At 46.6% G+C, this 15,496-nt stretch overlaps 1 protein-coding gene across 1 annotated transcript in view; it reads right to left on the reverse strand.

Annotated features, from left to right (window-relative positions):
- Alk (ALK receptor tyrosine kinase) overlaps positions 1–15,496 on the reverse strand; it is a 507,293-nt gene that overhangs the window by 113,435 nt on the left and 378,362 nt on the right. The window contains exons 5-7 of the mRNA XM_042696640.1: positions 14,436–14,567; positions 9,544–9,675; positions 7,248–7,348 (exon numbers count right to left, since the gene is read on the reverse strand). Of these exons, the coding sequence (XP_042552574.1) occupies positions 7,248–7,348; positions 9,544–9,675; positions 14,436–14,567 (365 nt within the window). The remainder of the gene's footprint in view (positions 1–7,247; positions 7,349–9,543; positions 9,676–14,435; positions 14,568–15,496) is intronic.

A 15,496-nucleotide genomic window follows, 5' to 3' on the forward strand; every position in this document is an offset into this window, starting at 1 on the left:
TAGAATGGGGAAGAATCACTCACTTCCAGGGCAGACATGGGGAAGTAGAGAGCAGCACTTCCTACATAGGGATATTTGTTACAGATGTTTGGGAGACTTAGAGAGGGCCTCAAATCCAGATGTTCCCAGTGAGTCTTGATGGAAAGCCACTTGGAAAATGCTTTTAGAACCACTCCAGCCCCTGCCTTCCCTGCATGCCAATGCAAAGCTGCACACACTTAGGCTTGCTGAGATTTTTGTGCCCATCACTGGAACTGTTGGCAGTGACCAAAGCCAAAGTCCTCCTAGGCTTTCCAGTATGCTGTCAGCGTCAGGGTGGGGCTTTCCCAGGGCAGGGAAAGGGCATCCGTCGTTGAGACCAGCTTCAGAAGTGACCAAGATAGTGTTGGTACTCTTCGAAATGCACCATGCAGGGTCCTAATCATCACCAGGGGATGAAGAGAGGTCACACAGAGTCTGTGTTTAGAGGGAGGCTTCAGGAAAAGGATCTTCCCCTGAGCTTCTTAAACTGAGGACCATTTCTCTCCTCAGTCTTGCTGAGAGTCCTCAGAGCTACATGACCAGTAGGATATTAAAGCTGAGAAGAATGAGGTAATGGACTCGAGGTCTCCCATCTAGAAAGTGGCAGGATTTCTCCAAAGTCTCTGTGACCCCATCCTAGCTCTTCCCACTGTACCATCCTCTTTCCTTGAGGCTTCTTTGCCTTGGTCTCACATGCCCAGCCTTACTTCTCTGGGCATGGGGACATCATGGTTCTTGGCTCATGGGGCAGGAGGAGGCAGCCACTGGGACCCCATTGCTGCTCTGACTTGCTCCAGGTGTCAGCACCACCCTGTGGGAGCCAGAGGGACCTAGTGCTTCCTGCTGGGCCCCAAATTATGTTCTGGGTAGAGCGTGAACAACCTAGATGGATGTCATATGTTGGTACTAGATCCTGACCCTGGTCCCAGGGCAGGAAGAAGGTATTTTCCAAATGGCTTTCCCCTCAAATCTGACTGCATGTTCAGAGATCAGCGACTGTGAAGACAACCCCTGGCAAGACCCTTTGGATATTCTTTTTTTGGTTTTGTTTTGGGGACAGGGTCTTTTCTAGAGAGTCTAAGCTTGCTCAGAACCCACTGTGTGGCCTGGGCTAGCCACAAACACATGAAACTTCTGCCTCCGTCTTCTGAATACTGAGATACAGGTATGTACCACCATATCTGGCCTGATTTGCTTTTAATCAAAGCAATCACGGAAGCCTCATGCTGGACTTCCTCCTGAGATGAAGAACAGTCTGTTGTGGCAGACCAGAGAGAGAGAGAGAGAGACAGAGAGAGAGAGACAGCGAGAGAGAGACAGAGACAAACAGAGACAGAGAGACACAGAGACACAGAGACAGAGAGACAGAGACAGAGAGACACAGAGAGAGACAGAGGCAGAGACAGATGATGATGATGATGATGACGATGATGATGATGATGATGCCTTGAAATCTCTTCTAGATTGGCACTGGTCCCTAACTACTTATAAAGGTTTATTTATACCAAGTATTTATACAGCACCAGTCTGACCTCAGCCAAGGTTGACCCTAGGCAGGATTTGTTCATTCTCCTACTGGTCAGCTGCCAGCCATGGCACAGGGGAGATGAGTGAGCAGAGAAAGGGGAAAGGTACAGCTCCCATCCTCCTCCATGGACATAATGTTTTGTGTAGAAAGTAGACTGGTTCTGGAAATGACAACCTGGTTCAAGATGAAGCCCATGAGGTCTTGCACTAGCTTCTCCTTCCTGATCAGCTAACATGAGTTATACTACCCGGGGCTAAGAACAGAGCACCTAGAATGTGGCATTTGAGTCCCATGAGTGAGAAGCAATGGCTCCCCTTTGGATACTAATAAGGTGATATTAGCCTCTTGCCTCCAGAGATGAAAAATGACTCTGAATTAGCTGACTGTGACGCCTGAGGCTACTGAGTTCTACCAACTCCTCCTAAGGCTGAAGAGTTGCCATCTGCAGAGAGATAGAAAGAGCATGAAGCTCAGAGTCAGTCTTGGGGTACATTTTTCCCCCTCTCCTGCAAGAGAGGCTGCTCCCATTTCTAGGACCCAGATCACAGGTGTGTGTGTGTGTGTGTGTGTGTGTGTGTGTGTGTGTGTTGGCGGTTGGGGGGAGGGGCGGCAGGGAGGCAGCCTTGACCTGTATGCTCTGCTCAGCACAGAGAGCTGAATCAAATATTCCTGCTCACCCTCCAGTGCTTGTCGGGGGTTTAGGGGAGCTGCTGAAGGCAGAGATCTTTTACTTTTGGTTTTTCTCCTCTATCTCAGCCATCTTACAATACTGATGAGCCTTCTTATCCTCCACTTCTTGCCTTTCCACGGAGGATTTTTGTCATTGAGTTTGATAAACTTTAAAAACACAGTGGTCAAAAAAGTTTCACTTTTTCCCTCCTGAAAATCCTATTTGTCTGTCTGCAGGGAGAAAGTAGGGCAAGCTGAATAAGCCCAATCCACACCACCATGACTCTCACCTTATTTTGCTTCTGACTCACACTGAGAGGCTGCAGGGAAAGGAAGGGTCTTGTTTCCAGAAGTGGTCACCAGCACTCTGAAAAGCCTTAGCAAATCAACTAGAGAGCCATTTACTGAAACAACAACAAACAACAAAATCCCTTGTTTTCTAGCCTTCTCTAGGGGCCTCAAGAGGGCTCTGAGCAGGCTTAACAAAGGGCAGAGGGCAATTCCAAGTGCCAGTGTTCTTGGCCATGTGCCTCTGGGCCACATCCGCTGCCTTTAATAACACAGTGTGGGTCTCCTTCCTTCCAGGCTACGTAAGCCACGCAGACCTGCAGGGAACTCACAGACCTGCCTTCCACCCTGAACTCAGCAGTCCCAGAAGCCAATCAAAGTTGACTCATCACTTGGGTTGGGGTGATCTCAGGGTAAAAAGGTCTATTGATGCCAGTGTGTGTGTGTGTGTGTGTGTGTGTGTGTGTGTGTGTGTGTGTGTGTGTGTGTGTGTGTGTGTGTGTGATATACAAGGGTGAAAGGTCTAGTTAGTGGTTCCAGTTCCAGCTAGAAGCAGACCATTACAAACAATGGTGGTCCACGCCCCCAATTCCTGAGTCCCTTATATTCTTGCCATTTTCATATTTTGGAGGGGAGAGCAGATGAGGGAAGCCCACCTCACAAAAATCCCCTCCCCACTCCCACCTCCTGCCCCTGGGCCTTGTTCTGGCCTGAGAACACAATTTAAATTATTCTAGTCACAGGCAGGCTATTGGAATAAAACAGAATTTCAAACCACATGGGGCTTGTTGAGACAGTCAAGCTTCCAGAATGTGTGAAAGGCAGGGGGGAGGGGCGGAGACGGCCCCTGCCACTAGCTCTTCCTCTTTATTACTGGCAGCTGAGATGCTGCACACATCCGAGAATGTCTTAAAGCCAAGGCAGACTGGTGCAGGTCTGACAGTAAGTGAACACATGAAAACCACTGGAAGGCTCCCCTCCCCGGTGGCAACTTTAATTATTTGAACCGGAGGCTTGGTGAAATAAAAATAAAAATAAAATAAGAATCAGAATCCATTGTAAGTGGTTCCCCAGTTTGCTGCAGAGAAGAGGTTTTTGGCAGGGAGAAGCCCCGCTCCTCTAAAAGAAAAGAAACAATCCACAGTGTTCTCTGTTTGTGGCTAGGCTAGGCAGAGGTCTTTAAATATTCATGCCCTACTGTGCAGACAGGAGGAGGCGGCCACGCTTGCAGAAGCAGCTGGCAAGAGAGAAGTGGCAGCAGTGGCTGGAAGAAGGAGGTGGGAGTTGGCACACTTCTGGAATGCCCTGGAATTGGGGTTGGCACAAGTTGTACTCTGGCCCTCTCCCCATTGTTGGTGGGCATCTAACTGGGTTGCGTTGTTCTGTCAGCCCCCATGCCTTCCATTCCATCATTTCCAGGCAGGTGTTCTACCATGTGAGCCACACCACCCCTACTCTTTACATTTCCTCATTTCAAACCTCTTTTCTGACGGTGTTTCTAAAAGGTTGATTTAACCACCCAATTCAGGGGCCTGCGAATTGGAGAAAAACTCTCTATGGGTTTGGAATAAACTGAATTCACATTTGGCAAGTATACCTACAAACAATAAACCTCAAGTTTCAGTGTGCAACCAAATGACTGAGGGCGGGCTTTGGAAGCGTAGTAAAGTCTTGTCTGTACTTTGTGACGTCATTCAGGAGGTCCAGGGTGGGGCTTAAGAATAACCATTTATTCCATGCTTCTCTTACTAGTTAGCTGGCTCTTCGATTTGAAAGGTAATTCAACAAAGACAATCCCAGTTTTTCTGTGGGAATCCATTGATGGTGGTGGGGTGTCTTGAGGGAGCATGTTGAGGTATTCTGTCATACATGATGGTCCCGTGGTCCTGAACTTGGGTTTGGAGAAAATGCTCTGTGGTGAACACCAGCCCTGGAGCCCAGGGCCAGTCTCTGTGGAACAAGGCTTCATCTAGAAACTCTACCCAGAGCTCCATCTAGTGTCTACCTTCCTATACTCAGGTCAAATGCCCCTTCAGGGCTGGTGGTATTTGAAGTTAGCCCCAGTTAACCCCATAGTCTCCCATAGTAATGTACTACCTGCTTCTGGCCAATCTGAATGAAGGAAACCACTTTTCTGATTTATGCACTGAGGATTAGGATGTAATAAGTCAGGCCTTACAAACCTGGAAATACATGTAATATATGTTTCCATTTTGGTTATTTGTCTTTATCTTAAAACAATTTTTTTTTTGGGGGGGAAAAACATTGCTGCCAGTATCAGAAAAATGGTGTGTAGGTCAGAACTTGAAGCACTGTAACGAGTATAAACCTATAGAAGTGTGAATGGTGTAAATATGGGATGGACTCATTCCCTGCCCTTCATTGTGCCCACTAAACCAAGTTCCTCAAAAGGGCAGAAAATAGCAAAGATAGCCTGGAGCAAATGGTACTGGAGGAAAAACAAAGTAAAAGAAAACACCTGTTTCAGCTATTGATCAACTCAAAGGTTATTAGCGAAGTGATGGAGTATTAGAAAAATATCACTTTTACCTTGACATTTCTTTTCTTTTTTTTTTTTTTGCCTTCTGAAATGAGGCTCATGTTAAATCCAGTGAAGAATAAATTTAAAGACCAAATGCTTTTGAGGATCCTCCTGTCCTCTCAGGTGGGCCAACCATCTGTCCTCATAAGACTTTCTCTTAGGAAGCCTTCCTTTCTAGGTACCTGCTCTGAGGCACCTGAGAAATATCAACAATGACTGTGTAATTCTACCATCTGCATCAGCTAGCATGGTTCCTCAAATACAATTTAATTTAATGAACCTACTTTTTTTCTGCCCAGACTTCTTCCAAAAAGGATTTAAGGTAGTTCAGAGATATATAAAACCAAGTAAGATAACATAAAGTAGAAAAAAGGGTAAGAAAGCTGGGGCAAATGTCGCGTTATAAAAACCAAACCCGGAGCAAGGCAGCAACACACTGCACATCACAAAGTCCTGTTTTCTCAGGGAGGGAAGCCTCAACTTTAATGTAACGATTTCTTTGATGATAAGATTGTGCTTCTTTCATTCTTTTTTGTTTTATGTCTGAGGTCTTAGTTCACAAAGATCCCAAAGGGCTTCAATTTTGTCCCTTAGCATGAGAATCATGACTGTATCTCTGTTGCCTAAAGCCTTCCTCCCTGGGATGTCTACCAGCCAAAGAAAGAGAAGCAAAATGATGGTTGGTTTCACAATGTCCACAACTTGAAAGACAACAAATTGCTCTGAGGAGGAGAGCTAGTCTTTAAACTAAGCCAGGTATTTCTACTGTGTGTTTCCAGAAAGACAGGATTGGCCAAATCTAACCTTAACTGGATTTCTGTTGTGAGCAAGATCTGGGTGCAAGTGGCCTCTAAGAGCTTGGAGTCTGATTTTTGACTAAAGCTCTCTTCTTTCTCCACTTTTCTTTTGAGTGTTTATGAAGCAGGATGCCAGGCACTGCTGGTAAAGCACAATAGTGCTCACTTGGTACCACATGCTTTTTTCAAGATTAGCTAGCTAGCAATGTTTGATTTATATATTTACTTATCTAATTCTCACCTCTTTGGGGAAGGCACCAATAGTGTCTTCACTTTTTAGGTTAGGTTCACTGAGGCCCTGAGAGGTTAATTTACTGCACAAGCAAATAGCAGTTATATATATACATACATTACGTTCACATACACACGCCATCTCTCTCTCTCTCTTTCATACATGCACACATACATATACATACGCCACATTTTCTAAAATGAGAGCAGATCTTTTCCAGCTATGTATCTGACAGACATCTAATAACCAGAATATACAGAAGATTAAAAGACTAAACTCCCAAAGAATCAATAACCCAATTAATAAGTAGGCCAATGAGCTAAACAGACACCTCTTAGAAAAACAGCAAAACATGGGCAGTAAATGTTCACCAACCCTGGCCATATAGGAAATCCAAATCCAAATAATATTGTAATTCCATCTCACTCCAGTCAGAAGAATAATCATCAAGAATACAAACAACAAATGCTGAGCAGGATATGGGGGGAAAAGGAACCCTAATACACTATGGGATGTAACCACTATGGAAGTCAGTTTGGAGATTCTTCAAAAAACGAAAATCAAAAACTACTCTATGATCCAATGGTACCACTCTTGGGCATTTATCTGAAAGAATGCAAGATACAATAAACCCATCTGTATACTCAAGTTGATTGTATCGCTACTTACAAGACAGACAAGTTATATAACAGCCCAGATGCTTTACAACTGATGAATGAAGCATCTGATATATTTTTAAAGATAAAGATTCTGTAGGAAGTTTTTGTAAATTATTCGTATTCCCTTCTTCTCATTTTGTGTATTATGGTGTATAATTTCTGGGTCACTTAAATCAATATCCTACCATAGATAATTCAGTACTGGTGAGTATTATTGTGTTTTTGTTTGTTTGTTTTATCAATCATGGGGCTTGAATTCAGGGCCTGGGCACTGTCCTTGAGCTTTTTTGCTCAAGTCTAGTGCTGTACCACTTTGAGCCACAGTGTCACTTGTATTTTTGTTTGAGGTTAAGATTCTCTGCAGATAGGATTTTAACTATGCTGTTGGTTGCAGTCGGCCTAAAACACTGGCTATGTTTTCTGGGTGGGAGATACCCTAGCATGTAGGCTGCTTGATCTGTTCAGGTTCATCTGGACATGACTGAGGGAGAGGAGGAACTTTGAGACTTGCCTCACAGGGAGAGTTCTTCATTGGCGCAGGAAATGTAGTACTGGTCACAGTGGCATTTTCAGAAGTAGGGACATCAGTAGTGCTGAGCATCAGGGCATGGCCTGAGTAGAAAGGAAAAGAGTCACAAATACACCATCCTCATGAACTGAGGGCTCCAGGGAGGCAGAGTTAGTGGATTACACATGATTCTTACCTAGCCTAGAAACACCTTTGAGGACATTGATTTCTGACCTACATTGGATAAGGAATCCCACTTGCGATTGTCAACAATTCCAAGCTAATGCTAATATTTTAATCCCATGTGGTATAAAGTTCTTAGCTAACTGTCTAGAAGGTCCCTGCACCATATATCTGGTTACCACCTCCTCAGTGTTACAAGCTCACCATCTTTAACCCAGGAGCAGCTTAAAGCAGCTAGACGCTGCAGCACCTCGCCCTCCTACAGTCTCATGACCTCTGCTCTCTTTCCCCTGCTCCAGAGTCAGCCTCTCCAGGCCCTGTCTAGTGAGACTTACCTCTTTAGGTTCTCTCAATGTCACTCAGGCTGAAAATCTGGGAGACTCTGAGCTGCCTATCCCATCTCTAAACCTTTGGGAACTGTGGAGCATTTTAGAGATGAGACCCAGAGTGAGCTAACAGAACTCTAAGCAGCCCTAGCCCTTCATTTCTGTCTTTCCCCTTCTCTTAGAAAAGTCTGTTATTGAGTTACTAACAAGTGTTATGTTTGCAACAGCGTTACCAAGACAGACTGAAGAACTCGGTAAGCATAAGCAAGAGTCTTAGAAGCTGGGAGTGTGACTTGCAGACAAGCTATCATGTGAGTAAGTGTGGGGGTCACAATTGTCTCCAAGCTGAGTGCCTGCCATTCTGGAATGGGACAGGAGCTTAATTCTGAGGGGCTCTATAGTGAAACCTCAACCCATAAAGAGAATTCAGGGAAAGAAAGGCAAAGACAACTGTAGTATGGGCTACAACTATTAATCAGGGGTGGGTTATTCCAGGAGGCAGTGACAACTCTGACATTAGCAAACAAAGCTGGATATGTATTTGCTTTGCTGCTGTTGGGTTGGGGGTGATCAAACTAGGAGCAGAGATAGGAAGATCATGTCTGGTTTGATATGATGTCTCTCTGCTCTAATAATAATCTGGTGAGTATTGTTGTTTAAGGTTAAGATTCTCTGCTCCTTCCACAGATAGGGTGCTAAGATGACACAGTGTATTGAGGAGGCTTGGAAAGAAGTAAGAGTTCTTGGGCCCTGTGCATCTGGTGAAGGGCTCCTGGGGAACTCTCCTGTAGTCATGTAACTTAGCTTTCTTTCTAATGGGTCTATCATGAGAGCATCCTGGTTCAAAACAAGCTCTCTCTGACTCAGCCAGCTTTGAAGATGGAAAGCAGAGATGTGTTGGCTCTGGGTTCCATCATGGATGAGCTGGATGTTATTCTATCACATACATTATTATTATGATCGCCTTAATCCACAGGATATATAATTTTTGCTTCGAATAAAAGGGTTTTACTTCTTCCAAGAGAAGGCAAAATGCAGATGAGAGAAGGAGAGGGGTTTTCACCAGTCTTGTCTTGCCAAGAGATGGGCACCCGGGGACAGATCAAGGCCAGGCCAAGGCTGAATGGCTTTGTCTCTCTAGTGGCCTAGCATTAGGAGCTATGCTGGCCTCACAAGTCCTCTCTGCCTAAACGCTCTCAGGCTGGCTTCTCTGAGTTGGAGTTATTCTAGTCGAGCGAGGTCCCATCTCTTGGGTGTGTGAAGCCCCTTGGTTCCTCTGATAACCAAACAGAGCGGTGGTGGAGGAGGCTCAGGAGAGTGGAGGGTAGGAGATACAACTGAAGTCTGAGGTGGGGGCAGGGAGATAGCTAAGGGCTTCAGGGAAGGAACCAGATAGGAGGTAAGAGTCACAGGATGTACCCTTAGAAAACGACACAGGCTTCCTTCTGCCTGTCTCCCCAGGCATAAAGGAGACCTATGGCATTCCCTACCTCCCGCTCAATGAGGTTCCTGAAACATGGTAGGACCTCAGCAAACACTTGTTAAAGGAATGAATTGTTATTATTGTTGCTGTCATCTTACCGTTGATCCCTCATAGATGTTCTCATTTTAAGTAATGAAAAGTAACAATGGGTGTGGCTGGAATATAAAGCTCAAGGAGGGACTGTGTGTAAGCACCCTAGGTCAGCTTCCAGGGGAGCTGCTGCAGGGTGTGGCAAAGCCCAGTTGCTCTGGGGTAGGACCCTAAGTGTCTGGCCTATGAGGATAGGCAAGGAAGAGAGAGAAGGTACCTTGGTGTTCCTGGTACCGGGAATCCTTGATGCTCCTGACCTGCCAGCGGGGGGTGTGGGGTGAGAGGATGCCTTGGGACCAGCCGCAGAAGTCATTCTCAAAGTTGCAGTAAAAGCCAGCAGGGAGATTACCTGTGGAGAAGCACAGATACACAGTTATTGTCAGGACTTCTAAAGGCAAAACCATGGCAGCAACAACAAGCCAAGTGAGCCAGGCATGACCAAAATACCCTCATTAGTAAGGCCTGCTCAGTCAGATCAGAAAGAGGTCCCTATGCCGTGCCCTAGTTGGTATATATGTTGGATGACAGTGTCCTGACTGTAAGATGAAAGGCCCTATGTAAATCTTGACTCTTTTCCCTTGCTAGAGTGACTGGAGGACTCTTGTGTCTGCTGGGATGTTGGGGGAGGGGTGAGGGCTCTGCCAGCCTGGATCCCTGACTGCTTTGTGGGGCAGAGGCCCCTCCCACCCGAATCCTCATTGGTCAAGTGCTATAAATGCTTTCTGAAGCCATTCATCTCGAAGCCATTCATGCTTGCATTAGGGAAAAGTTCGGGGTTGGCTTGTTACTGTAGCATAACCAACCTATCCAGATCAGACAATCCCAGGCATGATGGCCTCCTCCCTATAACCTATTGATTTAGCAGAAAGCATCCATAATCCTTTTCTCATACTCGCCTGGGCTCAGGACCCACTGAAGAGGCCATAGTCAGCTCTCTAGACTACCTATTTTCCACTGCTCATAGCGGGAGGAAGAAAGAAGAGGGCTGAAGAGGGCTCACTTTCATCAGCTTCCTCTAATATGGTTCCAGGAAGGCCCCCAATCCCAAAGAGCTAGCGGGCCATTCAAGACTATTTCAACAGCACCCAACAGCTCCAGGCTGAGCAGGACGATATCTCCACACAAGGGGAAAGAGCTCTCTTAGCTGAGACCCACAGCTCTCCACGTCCTTCCTGTCTCAGCCTTTGGCAGCAATAGGCTGACAGAAAGTACCCTGACGCTTCCTGGCTGTGACAGTACCTTGGTGAATTATTACTCATTTCCCCCTGATTCTCCACGCATTTCACACAGAGGCAGAATTATAAATTAAAACGGGCTGTCACTGATGTTGAGCCTCGTTTCCCATTTATACCCCCCTGAAGAAATCATTTCCCCCCCAAGCCCTGCATGCTCCTCTGATTAAAAATCCAAACGCGAAGGAGATCTTTCTGTTTTATTTTTTACTCCCTCCCTCGAGGGATCTAACATCCACTTCTTTGGCAGAACAGAAACCAACTGGTGTCTGGGAGTGACCTTCCATAAAGTGTCCTTCACAAGTGTGCTTTAGAAACTGAGGACCACAAAGGAAGATTCCAGTGGGTGAGGGGCTGGTGAGGAGGCAGGCAGGCCTGAGCTGCGCAGCACAGTGTATCATCTCTCTCTCTCTCCTGGTCCTTTCTACAAGTGGAAGGAGAACTAAGCCTGACTTATGGGTACTGGCACCAATGGGATTTCTGACGTTGGGTTCTTGTCCCAGCCTCACCACTTCCTGGCTGTGTGACCTGAGGCCAGTCACCTCCTTCCTGAGAGTCTCAGGCTCCTCTTGTATAAAATGAAGGAAAGTTAGTGTTTATTCAGAGTACAGTCCTTCAGACAAAATAAGGGAGAAGGTGTGGACCACCTTGTACATTACAGAGCTAGGTAAGTGTCAGCCAGTCGGCCCTGCCCTGGAGGTGGCAGCCTAGACAGGTGGTGGGTGCCCCTCTGAGGAGGTCTCCTGGGGAAGAGCCTGGGTCGCCACTCTGCCTGTCTTCCAGGAACAAGGGAAATCATCAACATCTCCTGGAAGCCCATTGCTCTCCTCGCCACCAGAGGATCCAGGGTAGACTGAGCTGGGAAACCCCATTTCTCCGTGACTGATTGAATCAAGGGAGAAGAGGCAGGTAAGATAGCTGGGCAGGTCAATGGTCAATTTAGGTCACAAACTTTACAGGGAAGAGGGAAGTCCAGAGGATTTTCATTATTTTAAGTGCATCAGGGCAGTGAGCTCACTAGGGAGCCACTCTGGAAAGAGCCAGCCCAAATCAGACCTCCTTCCTGGAGGGTTAGACAGAGTATAGGAAACCACTGCTAGGTACCACTACTGTGTGCTTGGCACAGCGTAGGCTTGCAAATTTACTTGCCCTAATGAAACGAGAGCAGATTCAATCCTCTAACCGCCTTGGCATTCAGAAACGAGGTCCAGGGATTAGTTGCATCCACATGACATGTGAAACTGAGAAGTGTGGGATCTCAGGCTGCACCCGGTCAGCTAATTCAGAATCCGCAAGCTCTCCATTCATCCCTGGGCACCTCCATGTCTGACAAACAGTACTCTAAATGGCCCCTTCTTGGGGTATCGCCAGGCATTTCAGTGGCTGTGTGTGGGGTCAATCAATCTCTCCGCATTTGGCAAATTATGACACCTGATTCCACTCTAAGAGAGACAGATCGGTGGAGTCAAAGTGATGTGGCCTCAGCCACAGCTGCGGGAGCTGCCAAGCGTGAGCTCCAGGCCAGACGGCACTACTTCCTCTCCTTCCCGGGTGACAACCGCGCTAACGTTTTTGATAAATACGCGGGATCTATTTCCTTGAAAATATGGAGTCATGGGAAAAAATGCTAGAAGAAATACATCAAAATATTATGGCTATCTCTGAATGTCTGAGAAGGGAGGGTTATGGCGATAGTATTTTCTCCTGTGCATACTTCCCCCTCTAAATTCCCCCCACTCCCCAGTGTTTTACAACCAGTGTGTTTCATTTTGTAATAAAGAAATAAACTTTGAAAAAAAAATCATTTTTTTTTCTGGCCTGCCAAAACAGATGAGATTTGTATTCTCACAAAACAGATGAGATTATGAAGCCCTAGACGGGGAAATGATCTGCCTGCAAGACCCAATGAGACAGAGACCCACTGGGGACTGAAGTGGGAAGCTGACTCCTTTCTGAAGGAACTACGTTCCCTTGAGGTCATTGGTCAGAATGTGCAGGGAATTTCCAAGACATCTTTCAATGGGGTTCAAGGTCTGGTTTGGATTCAGAAATATTTTAAATTGGAAATATGGGAGTGCTGACAGATACTATGTTACAGGAGAAGGGAAATGAAGCCCCCCCCTCCTCCATAGAAAGTCAGAAGCAGAGCCTTCTGGGCCTCCTTGACCCTCCCTGACCCCTTTGTTCTTCACAATTGTGTAACTCTAGCTAGATTTAGTTCTCAGCACCACCAAGTCCTGTAAGTTCATGCAAAAGTTGAGTTGGGCCAACAGTGGCTAGGGCACCAGAATGCGCCTGTGCACTGGCTCAGACACACATCAGAGTTGAATCGTGGATGATCTCCTGAGCTTTCTTGTCTGCGATGGACCCGATGGTGTCACTGAGCATCATGTGGTCACGGGATGGGTGATCACCTGAAGAGGGCTCCTGACCCAGAGCAGAGGCTCCAGTGGTGCTTTTCTAGGCAATGTAATGTCAAGGGCATTTCTTGGGAATTTTAAGGTTGTCAGAGGGAATGAGGCACGGAAATCAGAGAGAGGATATTTGCTAAGTGTCTTGCCAAGATCACAGTGGGAGAAGGTTAGAATAACTTCTTGGATTGGACTTTCCTCCTGCCAATTGGTTTTGGGTTTCTGTAGCAAAAGGCTCTGTGGCAGTGTTCTCCAGGGTGGCAGTATTACTCTGACAGCCAGTCAGAGTCACTTTTCAGATGTGGTGGAAAAGCTTCTGACCTCTGGTACTTAAGCTGAGCAGCCCTGAAACTGAAAGCCAGCCCTCAAAAATCCATGAGGGTAAACTACAAAGGGGTGGGAAATGCCCTGAACCTGCAGTAATTTGCTGGATCCCAAAGGCTCTAACCCAGTCACGCTGTGTGACCCTGAACAAGTTAATTACCTTCTCTGTGCCTTCATTTTCCCAATTGAGAATCAGGGTATGGCCTATTTGACCTGTATCCAAGCTAGAAAGTGGATATCAAAAATCTTTCAAAAGGCGATTGCAAAAATCACACAGTTCAGAGGCAGTGTTGGAAAGACTGCAAACATAAATTAAACTAGAGAAACGGCACAAGAGATACAGGCAGGTGGCTGTCCAGGGCACTGTGGGCGGGCCATCTACATTTTTACCGTGGATGTTGTGACAACTCCGACACAAACTAGTGACAGACCAACAAAGCGCTTCCAGGCTCCTGTTCACCAGGTTTGTATCTAAGCACAGACTGCAATTCCGTTCGAATTGGGAAACCACCCTTGAAAACGTCACATAAAAATGCAGTTTTTAAGGACTGAGAAGTGGATGTCTTCAGTGCTTCTTTCAAATGAGAACAAATAACCCCTTTTTTTTCTTTCCAATTCTCAAGGAGTCTAGGTGACATTGACTAGGTGACATCTGTAAAATTCTCGCAGGTCAGTGAGGGAGTCTTGAGACCTGCGTGTCTGGGGGAGGGACATTTGTTCTGGTTCTGAGCTCCCAGGGTGATCGCGAAGCTGGTGGTAGCTGAATGCTATAGGGCTTGGAACAATGAGCGAAGGTGTGGGCCTGAAGGGCTTCTGAGGTCACGTGATGCAGTCAAGTTTCATCTTGCATCTTTCCAGTTTGCCTTGAGGATCTGACAGCTTGACTCCTGCTGGGCTTCTAAGGCATGTGGGCCACAGACCATGGAGGTGCTGTGCTATTTCTAGAAAGCTGAGTGAGGTGTGTTGCTAGGTGAGCAGTCAGGAGCATCACCGGATGGCAGGAAGTGCATGTGCCTGGGGGGGGCACACAGGAGGGCTCTGTGGACAGGGCGGGGCTAGGGAATGGAGTGGACAGGGAGGGGCTAGGGAATGGAGTGGACAGGGCGGGGCTAGGGAATGGTGGGCTGGCCCCTTCTACTCACTGCACAGCTGGCCCTCATCTTCTTCCTGGCTGCAGTCCTGGTGGAAGTCACAGGCTTGTCCGAGCTGCAGGACTGTCCCATTCCAACATGTAAAGGAGCTTTGTAGAGCCATCTTGGAGCCTGGGGATGTTCCTAGAAAGCACACAGACACACACATCCTTTGTTAGTCTGGGTGGCCCCCCAGACATTGGCTGGCACTAAGGCAGATGGAGAGAGAACTTCCCCCTGCCCTGCCTGGTGGTGCCCTTGTGTGTTGATCTGATCTTGTACACAGTGAGGGCACGAGGCGCAAAGCAGCAGGAAGGTAGAGGTTTGGTCTTTTTCTCCCCCCAATACTCTGGGGTTCTCCAACTCATAGCTTTATCACGGCAGGTAGACAACCTGCACGTGGAGTCTCAGCACACAACTAGTTTTACCTTGAAGATTGAATTTGGGCAGACAACAGAGATGCCTGGCCCAGTGTATCTTGACTTCTGCTTTTGCCATTAGAGTGACTTACAGAGTAGATTCTAGAGACACACAGAATTTCCTGCTGTGAAATGCAAAGAACACCTTGGGGGGGCTGGGCCTTGTGTCCCGAACTTGGCTCCTTCCCTTGTGTAAAGTGACCGGGACCCTTTCCTGATCTCTTTCTTTAGGAAAAGAGGGATTTATTTTTATTTATTTTTAATAAAAATTTATTAGTACCCAGGTTTGAACTCAGGGCTTCATGCTCTTGCTAGGCTTTTGTGCTCAAGGCTGATACTCTACCATGTAAGTCATGCTTCTAGCCCAGCTTTTTTTTTTTTTTCTGGAGATGAAGTCTCATGGACTTCGCTGCTTTGAACTGTGATCCTCTGATTTCAGCTTCCAGAAGATTCCTAAGATTACAGGTGGGAGCCACTACTTCCTCTGCCTGAAAAGAGGGACATTGACTTTTAGATTTGTCCCAGCTCTGAAATTCTTATATAAATCCTATTATTCAGGGAGAATGGAGAGGAGCACGTCATAACGAACATATTAGCAGATACTACTTTCTGTCTTAAACACAATGAATTATGATAATGAGTTGTTCTGTGACC

The sequence above is a fragment of the Dipodomys spectabilis genome, unplaced genomic scaffold (genome assembly GCF_019054845.1).
Source record: "Dipodomys spectabilis isolate Male_0828 unplaced genomic scaffold, ASM1905484v1 ptg000210l, whole genome shotgun sequence".
NCBI lineage: Eukaryota > Metazoa > Chordata > Mammalia > Rodentia > Heteromyidae > Dipodomys > Dipodomys spectabilis.